General features: G+C 40.3%; 1 protein-coding gene across 1 annotated transcript in view; it reads left to right on the top strand.

Annotated features, from left to right (window-relative positions):
• The window catches only part of ARHGAP20 (Rho GTPase activating protein 20), a 125,277-nt gene extending 114,721 nt beyond the window's left edge, over positions 1–10,556 (top strand). The window contains exons 12-15 of the mRNA XM_036258882.1: positions 2,788–2,897; positions 5,867–6,056; positions 7,129–7,243; positions 8,541–10,556. Coding sequence (XP_036114775.1) covers positions 2,788–2,897; positions 5,867–6,056; positions 7,129–7,243; positions 8,541–10,402 — 2,277 coding nt within the window. The 3' untranslated portion in view covers positions 10,403–10,556. The remainder of the gene's footprint in view (positions 1–2,787; positions 2,898–5,866; positions 6,057–7,128; positions 7,244–8,540) is intronic.
• The last annotated feature ends 6,056 nt before the right edge of the window (positions 10,557–16,612 follow it).

Here is a 16,612-nt window from a genome sequence, read left to right as displayed (position 1 = left end):
TGTGCAGTAAAGATCACTCAAAAGAACTGAAGAGCTGGAGCGAGGGTTTATGCTTATCTTCAGTCCTGTAATACAATAAAGACATGTATGGTATGCTCAGACAGATGCATGTTAGGGATGGATACACACACACACAGTGAATTTTCCTTTTTAAATCATATACTTAGACTTTCTCTCATCTTTTAATTTAGGAAGCTGAAGCCTGTGTTTTAGAGCATTTTCCTTTCTATGCTTTTCATAGCACCACACTTAAAATGTGGTAAATTATTGAGGTTATTACAAAAAATTGTAATTCTAGAAGAGTTTGGTTGTATTTCAAATTGCAGAAATATTACTTGCACAAAATAAGCAAAAGACAAAAACTCATCCAAATGATTGAAAAGTCTGGTTAAATAGGTTGCAAGTAGTTGTAGTTTTATAGTCATGTAACCATATTTTACTCTCATTTATTCCAAGTGGTTGCAGAAAAAGACATACTTCTTGACAAAGGTTTTTGAATTTTTGTTTTGTTTCTTATTTTTAAGACTATTTGGAAGTGGTACCTTAGTTTTCCTTCCGTTTTTTACTTATGCTGGTTTTGCTTAAATATAAGCTCAACTATTCAAACTATAATTGAAAGTAAATTGCTTCAGACACTAACTTTGCTCCATCAGACCTTTGAGGGAAAGTTCATTTTTAATCCTACAGGGTTCTCATCTCAAATGAACTTGGTAGCTCTGCTCCTGGGCTCTGGTTTTGGAGGGCAGAAGACTTTGGGCTGAGAGCTGTGAGTTGGTGATTGTCATTCAGAACCAGTGCTCATACCCTTTCTCCGCTGTGATGGTGGTTGCATTTCATGACGTGTTATTCCAGCTGTGGGGAGTTCACTGCGATGTTACGACCTATTATCTTTCCAGTGTAGGTTTAAAATTTAATGATGTTTTTCTTCAAGACAGATCGAGTCTGTTTTCCACTGAGATTTAAAAAGAGAGCTATTGTCACTGCCCCACTTGAAATAACAGATTTTGCCTCTTTGAAATCTGACTTTTAAAGTAGGTGCAGCAACTAAAATTACTTTGGAATTATGGAAATGCAATAGCTTTACCCAAAAAGTGGTAACCTTTGTAAAGACACATCTGGCCCTGGCCAGTTTGGCTCAGCAGTTGAGCATCGGCCTGCAGACCAGAGAGTCCCGGGTTCGGTTCTAGCTAGGGACACATACCAAAAAAAAAAAAAAAAAAAGACACATCTGAATCACAAGTATCCAGGTACATTTCTACTGGAAGATATAATAGAACAGGAAGAATCAGTCATCTGTCTACTTGTTAACCACTCTTAAAAATTTTTGTATTGTGATAGGGGACGTGATTACAAAGAGACTTTTAAAATTATCTTAGAATCTCAATTATAGTTAGTTGGCCTTCCCCTGTCCCTCATTAATAATTGTCCATATGACAAACAGCAACAGTTGAGTAATGACCACTACTATGTCTGGGACTGTGCATGGCACTGAAGTGTACAAGTAGTGAGTGAGGGCCCACCGCTGCCCTGGAGGAGCTCATACGCTAGTAGGGCAGATACACACGTGTAATAAGCTAACTGTAATAATAAGATATCACAGCTTTCATATCAGTAGTATAAACATGACATATAAATAACAAGTTGTGGACCTTTCATAAAACACGTAGGTAAAATTGCTGATTTGGTTTCCCAGCAATATTTAAATTGCTCAATTGCAACTTTCACCGATCTCTAGGTTATAAGCAGGAACTTGCAAAATAATAGCCAACCATGGGTACAGTGCTTAGACGTGAACTTGAGTTTTCCCTGCCTAAAGTTTACTGAGGTAGAGATCAGACTTTGCAAGCTTAACCTTGCAAATACCAAGCCAAAAGCAACAGAAAGAGTTGGCTTAGAACAGAAATGAACATAGGACCAGAACCAAATTTAGTTTATTTTTAAGCTTTTTACAAACAAAGGTCAAACAACAAACACCCTTGGCCATATACTGCTTTTGTTATAGTCTGGTTTCACCCAGCCCCAGCAGTGGTTTCAACAGTTCAGTAATGACTACTACCCAGTCTCAGCAGTGATCTCAGCAGAATAGGGTCTGGAAGGCCAAAAGGGATAATGTGCTGGGGACCTATGATTTCATGTACATTAGGCATTGGGGTGCTTCCCCAAGCTCCCAGAGCCCAGCCATTGTCTGGAATGCTTTCTCTCCCCAAATAATGAGGGCCCTTCTATGGAGAATAACAGGGAGAAACTCTAGCTCTAGATGGAACTGTTCACAAATACCACTGGAATATAAAGTTTGAGAATAACAGGGACTTTGTTTTATTCATGGATCTGTCCCTAGCCCCTCAAGGGGTGCCTGGCACATATGAGTAAATATGTACAGCATGATTGGATAACTGATCATAACACTATAAACCTCACAAATATCTTTGTGCATTTCTTTTAACTAGTGATTTGATAGTAGGGAAGGGGGATTCAGGCAGATTTGCCAAGCCCTGCACATAGTGCCAGTTTGCTAAAATGTACATAGACAGGGGCTTTCAGCCCAAAAAGGTTGTCTTCCACCTTTCCCACTTTACCCAGATTCCAGCTATTTCTCTTATTTTTGTTAGGAAAAAAATAAAAACATGTTTCTACATGTGCACATTAGCGGGGAGTTTGTACAGAGATCTGTATATTCCAGAGAAGGGGAGACTTAACTGAACTTTTCAGCAGAATGTTTTATACTTTCTCCAGTACATGTTTAGCACGACAATGATTTAAAATATTTATTTTTTCCCTCTCTGTTAGGATTTTCTACGAAATATTCCCAGAAGTATTTTCTCCTCGGATCTCTATGATCACTGGGTCTGTGTAATGGATCAAGGAAATGATGAAGAGAGAATAAATGCAATTCAAAGGTAATTATTCTGATTTGATCATGTCTCAGAATACTTTTTTAATGTATATTTTATAAGCTTATCTATTAAAGTGATGGTGATTACCAAAATTATATCCTTGAGGACCAGTTTAAAAATAGATTTATGCTAGCTGTTGTCATTGTTCTTACTGTTTTCTCCCTAATCTTATTAACATGGCGTGCCTGACCATTGTACACCTTCTATAGGTCTCAATCTGAGAGGAGCTAAAACCCTATTAGACCAGTAGCTAATACTATAAACCCAAACTACAATTTATTATCTTAATTTTGGTAAATATTTAACCAGACAACTCCTTATATATCTCATTCAGCAACTGAATTCATACAGAGAAATTTCCTCCCTCAGGGAACTCACAGTCTGGTGGAGTGCGTAGGTAAAGCAAGAATTACCGTTACAGCACAGCGTAGTCAGTGCTGTGAGAGGTGTGGGGGAGGGAACTGTGGGAGCACTGGGAGAGGCAGGTGACCCCTGAGAAGTGTCCAGGACAAAGGGGCTGCCCCGGTGCATTCTGGTTACAAGCAGTGCATGGTCTGTACTCATGCGAAGGAAGCTGCTGGCACAGCTCGCCCACCCATTCTTCAGTATTTCCCGCATTATAAGAGAGTAGGAAAGAAGTGTCCATCAAAGAAAGAGCAATACTGCCCTGGTAAGTTTGGCTCAGTGGTTAGAGTGTCGGCCTGCAGACCAGTGAGTCGCAGGTTCGATTTCGGTCAAGGGGGTACATACTCTGTTGCAGTTTGTCCCCAGCCCTGGTCGGGTCATGTGTGAGGCAGCCAGTGTGGCCCTACCACATCGATGTTTCTCTCTGTCTCTCTCCCTTCCTCCCTCCCACTCTATCTGATAATAAGTAGAAAAATATCCCCAGGTGAGGAATACAAAAGAAAATAAAAGAGCAATACTTCTTCCAGTTCTTTGAAAAGCCAAGAATCCCAATATCATTTTTTGTATATGGTTGTTTAGCACAGTTTTTTCTTAAGCAACTTTAAAATATGAATTATTATCTACACACTGCTTTTGAAAGACATCTCATATCCGTAGATCATAGTACAACTATTGGAGACACCAGAAAGCAAAGCCTTGTAACAAAATACTACCTCTGCTTCCATTATGGTTTGGTGGAAACCACTCAGAGATAGTGAAGATCAGATTCTATGCTTATGGCTAATTGTCTAAAACTTTATACCCCTACTGTTAAAGGATGATTTCTTTTTTTAAAAAGGTAAAATCATGACTCTCATGCAAATATAAAATGAGCACATGTAAAAGATTTCATTCAAATCATTCATTAATAAGAAAACTGATGTTACAACCAATTCAAGGAGATTTCATACTTCCACAGCTTATGTAGTTGAATCAGAAATGCTGAAAGGTGCGCGGCCTGTCTGGCTCAGTGAATTGAACATCATCCCATGCACCAAGTTTGCCAGTTCGATTCCCAGTCAGGGCACATGCCTAGGTTGCAGGCTCCATCCCCAGTAGCGGGTGTGCAGGAGGCAGCCTGTGGAGGTTTCTCTCTCATCAGTGTTTCTATCTCTCATTCTCCTTCCCTCTCTAAAATCAACAAAAACTTTTTTAAAAAAGAAATGCTGAAATGAATATAAGTGGATGCAAAACTGGCTTTCTCTACCAGGACAATGAGAGGTAGGGGAAGGCCACAAATAAATCATTTGTCTCTTAGCCAGAAAGAATTTTTAATTCTGTGGACAAATGTTAGGTACATTGCTGTCAGTCATCTACAACTTACAGTTTGTAAAGTTAGCTCAAAGGCTTATAGCTTCCATGAAACCAGGCAACCCAGACCTGGCCTGTTTTGCTCAGTGGTTAGAGCATTGGCCCACCGACCAAAGGGTCTTGGGTTTGATTCCCAGTCAAGAGCATGTACCTGGGTTGCAGGTTTGATCCCCAGCCCCAGTCAGGGTTATGCAGGAGTCATCCAATCAATGTTTCTCTCTCACATGGATGTTTCCCTCTCTCCTTTCCTCTCTCCCTTCCACACTATCCAGAAAAGCAATGGAAAAATATCCTCAGGTGAGGATTAACAACAACAAAAAAAACACAGGTAACCCAAAGAGTATACTAGGCAGCGTCTCGTTTTCCATTGAGCATATTCATTTTGGTCCATTTCAATATCTTTCATAATTTGTCCCTACAAAAACTACACTTACTATAAGTTCATTGTACTGGAGAAATGCCTCTCTGTTATTTTTGTAACAAGAATCAGAATACCTAATTTTCTCCTCTTTGTTGGGGATCTTGTTTAAAAAAAAGAGCAACAACCATGAATATCAACATATATGTTTTCTGGATGGTAGTAAAAATCATTTTTAGTGAATGATAATTTAAAAACCCTTTATCAATGACAAAATAAGAACAGTAGGAAATAGATTATGATAAGCTTGACTTGTAGAAAGTGACGCCAGTGAGGTGAGACGGGACCGATGGGCTTTGGAAGCTCATGGGACAGAGCCTGAGCTCTCGGAACGGACCTAGCTGGCTCACTCGCTCTAGTTGGGGTTCCCACCAAGAGACACAATTCCCATGTAGCTTCTTGGAAATAAAGGAGCACTTTAAGTTTAATGGTTGTTGAATTTCATCAGAAAGCTTTTGGGGGTTTTAGTTAAGAATATTCTGAAATGTTACAGGATTTGCCTAAGTTAAAACATATTATACTAATTTCAGGTAGCATTTTTTATGAGCCATTTTTCTGCATTCTTTTACATTTTCGTTCAGTTGTAAAGATAGTGTACAAAACAAATAAAACCCCTTGCTTATTCTCTCATTCTGTAGAGGCTGTCCTCACTTTGCTTGGTGCTCTGTTAACTAAACTCCCACAATCTGGACTGTGTCCCTGCTTTGTATGGGGATCTCATGGACAGTGAGAATTGCCTGTTCACACACAGTTTTTAGGAAATGTCTTGCTTAAAGAGTGCATTTTTTTCTGTCTTTAGACTGTTAGACCAGCTTCCGAGAGCCAATGTTGTTCTCCTCAGGTACCTTTTTGGGGTACTACACAACATTGAGCAACACTCCTCATCCAATCAGATGACTGCATTTAATTTAGCTGTGTGTATTGCTCCAAGCATTCTTTGGCCTTCTACTTCCTCAAGCCCAGAACTAGAAAATGAATTCACAAAAAAGGTAATGAGTTTTTTATTTTTATGCCTTGGGGGACTCAGTCTGTATTTTGATCCTAAAATTTAGAGTAGTAATTCTGAAAGACATTTTCTTAAATGACATAAATTTGAATTTATTAATTGTAGGCTATTGAAAGTGATTTCTTAAGCAGAAAAGTGCTAACAGTTCAGTTAATTCTCTTTTCCTTTTAAAAAGGCAAAAAAGTATGACTGGCTTAAACCACAGTGAAAAGAAAACAGTTGATATGATTTTTAAAAAAAACAAAGACTTTGAAGTCAGACAGCTAAGGTTCAATCCTCAGCCCCATCACTTGCCAGATGTACAGTCATGGGCCCAATTAGTTACATTGATCCAGCTTCTCATCTGAAAACTGCAGGTGGTGATAACTCGCTCATACGATGTTACTTGAAAGCACACTCCTGCAACGCCTGGCGCTCCCGTGTGGCCCTTTGCTCGCACATCCTGCCTGCTCCTTTGCCTCAGCTATTGGGGCAGGGAAACTACAAAGATTCCAGTACATCTCAGTGGAGGCACAAAGCTCCCTGGTGAGATCTTGCCTCTTTCCCAAGAGCCTCCAGTTAGGGAGCCTAAGGGAAGGGAATGCCAAGTAGAGACCAGTCATCTCTCCAATTGTCTCTCTCCTTCACAGTCAACCCACAGAGGATGCCTTCTTCCAGAGCCTATGACAACTGCATTTTACATAAGAAATGCATTTCACAAGTCTGTATCTGATGAAGCATTATGGATTTTAATAACAAAGTATATTTCTTCACCCCAAACACTGTAAAGAATACTTAAAACTACCCTAATTTTCAAGACAGAGCCATTGGGATCAAAATGTTACTGTTAAGCCAAGGCCACAAATAATGTTAGTCCACTGATTAAAATTCATTTCTATCCCCAAATTACTTTTGACAGTGTTGTAGATTTTTAGGGGAAACTTTTCTGTATACTTTTAAAACAGACATGAATTTTTCTTTTGGATTTTTGTTGAAATCAGGCTTCATATATGAACTACGAGTTATACACATGCTATATGAAAAGTGGCACTTCATTTCTGTCCCTTTTTGTACAGGTTACTCTGCTTATTCAATTTCTGATTGAAAATTGCTGTAGAATATTTGGAGAAGAAATCACTTCCCTCTTTGGAGAGGTTTCAGTGAGGTGTGATGCTAGAGAGAATACCTCAGGTATTGTGAATAATTGGATTGTTTTTATGAGAAATAGACGTGCGTGAAGGTGGTGGAACAGTGGCTGTCCTGGATCCCAGCAGCTCGGGGGAAGGGAGCCATGGCCCTTGGCAGGTGGACCTAGGGCTCCTTCATTGGAAGGCCTGCTAATGTTAACACTGGTGGGGTTAGAAACATATAAGATGAAATCCCAAACTTTAGGAACTTGTGAGTGGCAGCTTGATATGGTTTGATAGTTTTAACCTCTTTTTTTTTTTTAATAAAACTTTACAAAGAATGCTAATATATATAATAGAACGACTATAGTTAAAACGGGTGTGAAGGCCCAGAGGCAGTAGAGGCAGGCTGGCCCTTTTATCTCTCTCCTTCCTCTCAGTGGTCCCTGACACCTCAGAATTCTAATGCACTATGAAACAGTTTGAGAACAGCTAGCATCGTGGTGGGTAGGGGAGACTTGAAGACATTCAATCTTCCAGAATATGAATTTCTGTACCACCAGTTACTAGTCAGGTTATCTTTGGCCAATTATTCTTTGCCACTGAACATCGATTCTGTGTCTATAAAATATGGATGACCATAATGTCTAACATTTTTGGTTGTTTTAAAGATTAAGTAAATGCCCTGGCCGGTTTGGCTCAGCGGTTAGAGCATTGGCCTGCGGTTCAGAGAGACCCGGGTTCGGTTCCCGCTAAGGGCACGTACCTCGGTTGCAGTTTTTCCCCAGCCCTGGTTGGGTCCTGGGGGAGGCAGCCACTCGGTGTGTCTCTTTCACATCAATGTTTCTCTCTCTCTCTCTCTTCCTCTCCTACCCACTCTATCTAAACAAAAAATGTCCTCAGGTGAGGATAAAAAAAAACATTAAATAAATGATGCATATTAAAGAACTTTGTCAAAGAGAAATTGATAAGGTTAGTAGATGGTCTCCCTGAGAAGAGTTAATGATGTGCATGCGCCAGCAGTCTGTGATAGATGGCATTGTTCAATACCCAGGTACATCTGACATTGATTCCTTTATATTTTTTTACTAGTTCTTGGTATTATGACATGTCTCCTTGCTTTGAGGAAATCTTACTTAAGTAAAGCCCATTTCTTCAGGAACTGAGATAGATCTAGTATGCCCAAACAATTTTATTTTATATTCTGCTCTAACAAATTGTGAAATATCCTTTTACTTGAGCGTAGAAATTTGAAAATCTACATGAAAAGAGAATTAAACTAACTTTCTTTTAAGTTCTTTTTAAGGCGGCATGTATATGGATTAATTAACCATGGCAATCACGGTTTGATTTTTTTGCAGATATCTCTTGCTTACAAATGACTGACTCCTCCTACGACAGCTTGGAAAACGAGCTGAATGAGGATGTGGATGCCCCATGCAGTGACTTGGTGAAGAACCTTGGCCAGGGGAGCAGAAGCATGGACTCGGTCCTAACCCTTAGTGACTATGACCTCGACCAGCCTGAGGTGGAAGGTCTTTTAACCCTGAGTGACTTCGACTTAGACTGTTCTAAACATGAAGACATTCAAATAGAACGGCCTCTCGAATCCAAGCCGGTGACCGTTACAGTACTGTACAGAGAGGCCACACTGCAGGACCATGCCAGGGCCCCGTCTGGCATGACCACACCCAGCTACCTGTCCACAGTTGCAGCGGACGCTCCAAAAAGCCCTCGGCGACACCGGCGCTGCTCGGAGCCCAGCATTGACTGTCTGGATTCCAAGCTTTCCTCTCTCAAGGAGTTCTACCAGAAAAAGCTGCGCAAGTCCAGCTGTGATGCAACACTCTCACAGAAAGATGAGGACCATCTAAAGCAGAATCAACACCTACAGGAAGAGGGCAAGACTTACTTTAAGCAGAGTTTAGTCACGGACCCTGAGACCAAGAAAAATGCCACTAACAAAAAAGCTAAGAAGAAAAGCATGTTTGGTAATGAAGGAAATCATGTGAAGCTTCTCCCTAAATCCAAGCCAATGGCCATCTCTGTGGCATCTTGCAGTCACCTGTCCTCACTAGATCATCCCAGAAGCCGGCCCTCTGATGCAGGTGCAGCAGGACATGCCCCACCACACACCACCGAGGCCCTCGAGAGTGCCAGGAGGCACCGGCGCTGCTCGGAGCCCAGCATGGATGACCAGCACTCCAAACGGAGCTATCTCAGGGGGATTTTCTCAAAGAAACACAGCAAAACCAGCTACGAAGCTGGCCACTTGCATGAGGAGGAGGATTATCTCAAGCAGCATAAGTCTTTGCAAATGGAGGGACAAAAGCTTATTAATCAGAGCTTGGTCCTGGGGATCGAGGTGGGCAAGAGTAGTGCCACAAACCAGAGCACTGAGAAGTTTTCACCTTCGAGATTGAACATTGGCCCCAGGACTAGCTTCTCCAGTTTGTCCTCCCCAGGCACTTCCCCATCTGGCTCCTCAGTCAGCTCCCAAGACAGTGCTTTTTCTCAGATTTCAGAACATTCCGTGTTTACACCCACTGAAACTTCCTCTCCGATAGATTGCACTTTTCAGGCTCAAAGAAAGCAGGAAGAACTTTCTGACTTCTACAGCTCCAGTCCCATTTCTGGAATGCCTGGTCCTGCCTCTGGGCAGGCCAGCAGCTACCTGGCTGATACAAAAAAGGACACCATAGAGCGGCATTCCCAAATACATTCAGTAACTCTTCATCCCAGCACATGGTTAAGAAATGGTATGGCCAGTTTAAAAAACTGGACCCTCAAAAACAAAACAAGGGCAACCAGATCAGAGGAAAGGAAAATAGCTTCTCTGCAAGGACCCATGGAGCCACCTCCACATGTTTTTGGGGTTCCAGAGGCCAACTCACTACAAGAAAAACAGAAAGACAAGGCCCTGAGGGCAACTGAAGGACTTGAAGCTGTGCAGACAGCCCAGCGGTGTAGCTCATACCCCAGCCAAATCTCAGAGAAACATGGTAGCTCTCCGTTCAGCCTAGTGGACGACACGATCGAGCTTTGTATGAAGTCACACAAGGAAGAAAAGAGTGGTGGGCAGTGCCCTCCTGGCATCCTGCCTTGTGCGAGACCCGCACCAAGCTCTTTGATTATGGATGATGTGTCCAGCCCAGACTCAGAGCCTACAGGAGTTTGTGATGTTGGGGACAAACATTCAACCAAAGACATTTTGCCACAATAAGAATCTGATATCTATAAGAACAGAAACTGGGCTAATAATGATATCTGCACAATAATTATTATAACCCCTCTGTATAAAGTACCTGGGATAGGTAGAATAAAGATAATTATTGCTAATACTTAGGGCAACAAAATAATTCTCTTTATTAAGACCATTTGGCTACACACACAAAAATTCATCACCTAAGTGTTTGGGATTCTGTTCATTATTAGCGCATGGGGTTGGTTCTGTCATGTGATTTTAGAGATACTAGCAGAGAGCTAGAGAAAGTGTCCTTTTTTTTAAAATTTTTTACTGAATGTGTTGGGTGACATTGGTTAATAAAAGTATGTAGGTTTCAGGTGTACAGTTCTATAATACATCATCTGTATATTGTATTGTGTGTTCACCACCCAAGGCAAATCTTGTTCCATTACTATTTATCACTGCTTTACCCTCTTCTACCTGCCCCAATACCCCTTTCCCTCTGGTGATCCCCATATTGTTGTCTGTGTCTGTGAGGGTTTTGGGGGGGAAGGGCAGGGTTGCTTAATCCCTTTATCTTTTTCGCCCAGCCCCCCAACCTCTCCTCTGTTCTGACAGCTGTCAGTCTGTTCTCTGTATCTATGAATCTGTTTCTATTTTGTTTGTTAGTTTATTTTGTTCATTAGATTTCACATAGAAGTGAACTTGTATGGTACTTGTTCTTCTCTGACTGTCTTATCACTTAGCATAAAAAGGAAACATGCCTTATTAGTCTCCTGAGAGGCCAGGATATCGTTAATGAAGAATAGGACTGTGGAGAGAGCAAGGGTGCAAGAAACCATCCACATTCCATGGAACGTGTTTTATAAATAGGCAAGAAAGATGCCACTAATCGAAGCATTGGGAAGAAAAGCATGCCTGTCAATGAAGTCATGTGAAACATTTTCCTGAATCCAAGTCAGTGGCCATTTCTATGACATCATATAGTCACACGACCTCTTAGGATCATTCCAGAAAATAGCCCGTTGGTGTAGCTAGACTGGAAAAACAAGAGTGATTCAAGAACCATGAGCATCATGCTGCCGTGTTTCTGTTAGTTGTGTGGCTTGATTCGTTGTTCTATTAGTGCTGCATTGCTCTGCATTGCTCCCCGAAACAGAGCTGTGCAGAGAAAGGAGGAAATGGTTGCTCATCTCAGTGTGCTTTCCAAAGGGACCGGAGCTGGGAACATTCTCCAGAAATGCAGCATTTCCTGTTAGAAGGTGACATGAAAGCACACGTCACCTGGGTGTAGAGGAGGCTGCAACTGCAGTCCTTTCTCTGTCACACAAATGCTGTGCCAACAGGTTGTGAAAACCTGGCTCGTTTTTCTGCAGCCCTGCCTCTTAGCATAGTCAGCCAGAACACATTACTAATAAGTCGTCCTTTTTCCAATTATCATTTGGCCATAGAGAGAGCAATTTAGAGGTTGCCAGGCTATGAAGAACTGCAGAATAGAATACCCACCAAAGTGGCTGTCGGGCCTTCTCCTCAATCACTGGCTTTGGAGTTCCCTACTTCGAGAAGTTTTTACACATTTTTGTCTCAAATGATTCATGGTTTACAGATAGTGTATACCCTACCCCACTGGTTTATTTTATATCCATGGACATTTCTCCTCTCTCTTGTCTTGAATTTACACTGGTGTATCTCCTGGATGAACTCTATTGATTATTAGGCCTTGCCAGCCAGTATGAAGGGAGAGTCAGGAAAGGATGTGCATTTTCCTTCATTTGAACTTGTTACTTATAAGAAGTTGCTTAGAACCCACTAGGTCTCTTTAGTCCACTGTCAAATGGACCTTTCTCCCACAAACTAGCTTATTCCGAATTATTTTTCTGAGCCACCAGGAAGCTTTCATGTCAAAGGTTCTTTCCCTATTGTCCTAAATGTTTTCTGACAGCCCTGACTGGGTAGCTCAGTTAGAGCATCATCCTGATATGCCAAGGTTGCAGGTTCAATCCCCAGTCAGGGCACATACAAGAATCAACCAATGAATGCATAAATAAGTGGAACAACAAATCGATGTTTATCTCTCTCTCTCTCTCTCTCTCCCTTCCTTTCTCTCTCTCTCTAAAATCAATAAAATAAATAGAAATAAAATGTTTTCTGTAAGATATAAGAATTATTTTCAGTATTAGCTATTGGTGCTACCTACCTCTAGGGGTACATGGCCCTGTTTGCCCTTAGCATTATAATTAGCTTTTATAACTCTAGGTCCAAAGAACTCCTTCATACCACTGGCCATCTCAGTCACAGATGTGAAGTAGGTTGCACCTTGTAACCATCCACTCCTATATTTAGACTCCTGCGTGTCTGTGTGCATCTTTTGCAGTGTATAAAGGCAGCAGGGACTCCCCTCACCCTTAGGGCAAAGCTACTGTTAGAACTGCAAGATGTGAATGAAGCTCTCCAGCTTGGAGGGTCTCTCTGGAAGAAATTTCTTCTCTACTTAACAAAATAATAGTTCTAGACTTTTATGTATATATATATTGATGAATAGAAAGTCACCCACCCAATTTGAAGCATAGACAAAAGTAGATGTTGAGATTCTTAAATAATTATCCCTTCTCTGTGTTTTCTTAGATCCTCCTATAATACTTAATGTGAATAGTTTGTTAATATTGCTGTAAAATATTATATTGTATGATTTGAAGAACATGTCATTTTATTATACTCTGTTAATCTATAATATATTAGACTGATGCTTTATCTAAAATGCTTTGAGTTTGTATAATATATCTTGACAAATTTTACTATCATGTTATGTAATAAATGTGTATTTTTGTACCTGCAGAAGCTGCTGCTAACTTTTACAGGTGTTTGGTTTTCAAGGCACTAATAATGGATATGTCCGAAGTACATACTGTCTATCAAAATAAAATGCCATTCTCCAGAGTTAGCAATCTCACCGGAGCAATATTGCCTGTAGAACTGTTCGAGTTAATGAGCCCAATTTCTGCTTACCATTGGGAAGTTCATAAAATGTAATTAATGTAGGATTGGAACTTTGAGCTTTTAATCATAGTCCATGGTGAGTCGTTCTAGAAGAAAGTGGTTTTTCTTTTCTATTTTCCTAATCTTATCATTTACCAAACAAGTTATGCTTTAGACAATCTTGATTTGTTTAAGCATTATGTTTTCATTGTGCTCCTAGAATCAGATATTGTCCATATTCTCATATGAAAAGAACAGTCAACTCAGTTTAATTGATTGTATGAGATTTCTTATCTGAATTTGAACCATTTTAACCAAATTGACCCAGTTGCTCCCGGACCTCAGACCTTCTCAGGCCATGTGAACTTAGTAGATGTTACTAGTTTCTCAGGACTGCTGCATCTTTCCTTCTCCATTCACTGAGGTTCCCTCTGTGCCCGTTTAACCACCATTTCAAAGAGATTCAAGAAAATATACTTAGTACAGAAAAATAATTTGCTGTAACAGCAGTTAAGATCACACCCTCGCTGTCAGAAATGTCTCCGATTAGATTCGGGCAATGTACACACAAACTGATGTTAATTTCCCCCTACAGTTTACAGAAATACAAAGATTACTGTTTTTAAAAAAGAGTCTTAATCTACTAAAAACATTGAATTCAAAAAATTATCTCACATTGTGTTTTTATACTTTTCATTGGCATGACATTGAATTGAAAAGATCTAATGTTACCTGGAACCAATGGCAGATTTTGATTGTCGAAAAGAAACTCTAAGACTATTATGTATCTTAAGCCAAATTATGGAAGTAAGTGTTTAACTTATCTTTTCCTACCTGGTCATGTTTTAATGACTAAAGAGGAAGTCTTTGCAAACTGCTTATCTCAATACAAAGAAAAAATAATAAAAGTTGAGTAAAATGTGAACTTTACTATCTATTCTGGTTATGAGCATATAAGCTAAGTTTTCTGCTGAAAGAAAGAATACTACCAAGTTCTGTCTGCTGCCTACCCCAAGTATGAGTCGTCCTCTGTTCCTGAGCCACCTGTGAATATAAACCCTTCATTTGAATTATTTGTTGTTTTAAACACAGTGACCTCCTAGGAGAGCTTCAGGTCTGCATTATGTCAGATGTGTGGTAGAACTGGCAGAAGGCTCTGGGTGTAGTTTGGAAATTTTTATTTTGAAGTCCCAAAAAAAGATACACAGAGGATGATATTAGATGTATATTGTTACTTAGTGTGCACAGTGTGTTCCCATTGTGCAGCGCCAGAGCACACACAGTTTTTAAATAGTTCAAAGTGTTTTTTCCTAACCTAATTAATTTGTTGAGGCAAAGTAAATCATTTTCTGGAGTGTGATGCTACATGGCAATATATAATGCATATTTGGGAGACACTGAGGTTTAAATGATCAATGTTTTCATCTAGGTTTTATTTCACATTACAGCAACTTGGAATTAAATTTAGAACTTCTCCTTGCAGCCTCTTGATCTGCTATGAGGAGTGAATAAATTGCCTAAAAACCCACATATGTGAGGTTGGCCTGTTACTCTGAGCAAGTAAAATGGATGCTACAAAGAAATACTCCTTTTCTGCCAGGTTACAGGGGCTGTGATGGTTACTGTCTAAAATTCAGAAAGAAAAGAACCACTTTAAAGTCTTTGCCCAAGAATGGGAAGACCGAGAAACAGAACCATCGAAGTATATGAACACAGAGAGCTTACTACTCGAAGACAGTGCGAATGAACAGAAGGGGAGGAAAGCCAAAGAGGGGCTAATTCAAGCAAGAAACTGACTCACAAGGAGGTCAAAGAAATTTGAAAAAAGGAAAACAAGATGGCTTGGAGGAGATAGAGGTGTTATAAATGACATAAATACTACTTCAGCAGTTTAAATTTTATTGCCAGGTACTGTTTCAGACTCTAAGGATATGAGGTAAAAAAAAAAAAAAAAAAGTATTTCTATCCTCAGGGGCTTTGTACAATTAGAGAAAAAAGGGGGCTGTGTAAAAAGAAAGGTAATATTAACATTTATTGGACACGACTCGAATGGTCGCCTTCAGGCACTGGGAATGAATGCATATCCTTTAATGATCACAAAAGCCGTAAGCAGTGTATACATTCACCCAGAACCTCACTCTGACCCAAGGCTCTTTTTTTCTTTTTTTTTAACCCTTACACCTTAAAATATGGATTATAATAATACTTTCTCCATAATAAACCAGACACAATTTATATACAGGATAGCAATCCAAACTTACCAACTTATAGTGTCTTGGCTACATATCTCCAATTTAAGTAAATCATTCAGTATCAGACATAATTCAGAAAGCTATACTAAAATGTAAAAATAATTGTGCTGGAAATTTGGTCCCAACAAAATGGTATAGATTGTATCTCCCTGCTACTCCCCAATAAGTATAACCATATAGTTAAGTATAATAATAAATCCTCAAAATAATGCAAAAGATAACCAAAGGAGAACCCTGAAAGTTGGTAAGAGAAAGGTAAATTGGTCCAGAACCCTAGGACAGAAGAAACAACCCAGTAGCAGGGGGTCTTACATCCCCTTAACCAGTAGAAGGTGACTAGGCCTGATCTTTCCCAACCTGGTATAAGAAGGCAGCCCAGATATGCTCATTCCTCCCCCTGATCAACTGAAGTCCCTTTCACACCATTGGATAAGCCAAGGGACAACCCAAAAGAGGGTGGCTGTGGGCAGAATTATCCTTTCCTGCTGAGTCTGAGACTCTCCTCCCCCCCGACACACACACTGGGAGAGAGAGTTGCCAGGCAACAATAGAAAGAGGGCCTTAGCCACAACTAGCAGCTCAGCCTGGAAAGCATCTTTGCCCCAGTCTTTGCCTAAGACACCCCTCCCCAACCCAAAGACACTGGGTGGCCCAGATTGCACAGAGGAAGGATTCCACCACAAAAGCACCCAGCCAGGAGAGTCTCAGGCCACAGCACAAAGAAGTTTCTCTGACAGAGAACAGATAAAAATTGTACCACAAAACCTCTGACTAAACTGTCTTTGCCCCACAACCCCAAAATATAGGCCAGGACCTGTATGCTAAGGTGAAACAAGGTGACTGCCCACTCTATCTAAAAGAATCAATGGAAAAATATCCTCTGGTCTATTATGTACTCTTCTTTCTACTTTCAGTTATCCTTTCTTCTTTCCTGATGCTCCAAGTTTCCTTCTTTTAGCATGTACTCTGTTTAAAGAAATTCCTTTAGTCAGTCTTTAAGAGTATGTCTGCTAATAAT

This window comes from Molossus molossus, unplaced genomic scaffold, assembly GCF_014108415.1.
Source record: "Molossus molossus isolate mMolMol1 unplaced genomic scaffold, mMolMol1.p scaffold_m16_p_13, whole genome shotgun sequence".
Taxonomy (NCBI): domain Eukaryota; kingdom Metazoa; phylum Chordata; class Mammalia; order Chiroptera; family Molossidae; genus Molossus; species Molossus molossus.
The sequence above is the reverse complement of the archived record's forward strand: the minus strand, read 5'-3'. Positions and strand labels throughout refer to the sequence as shown.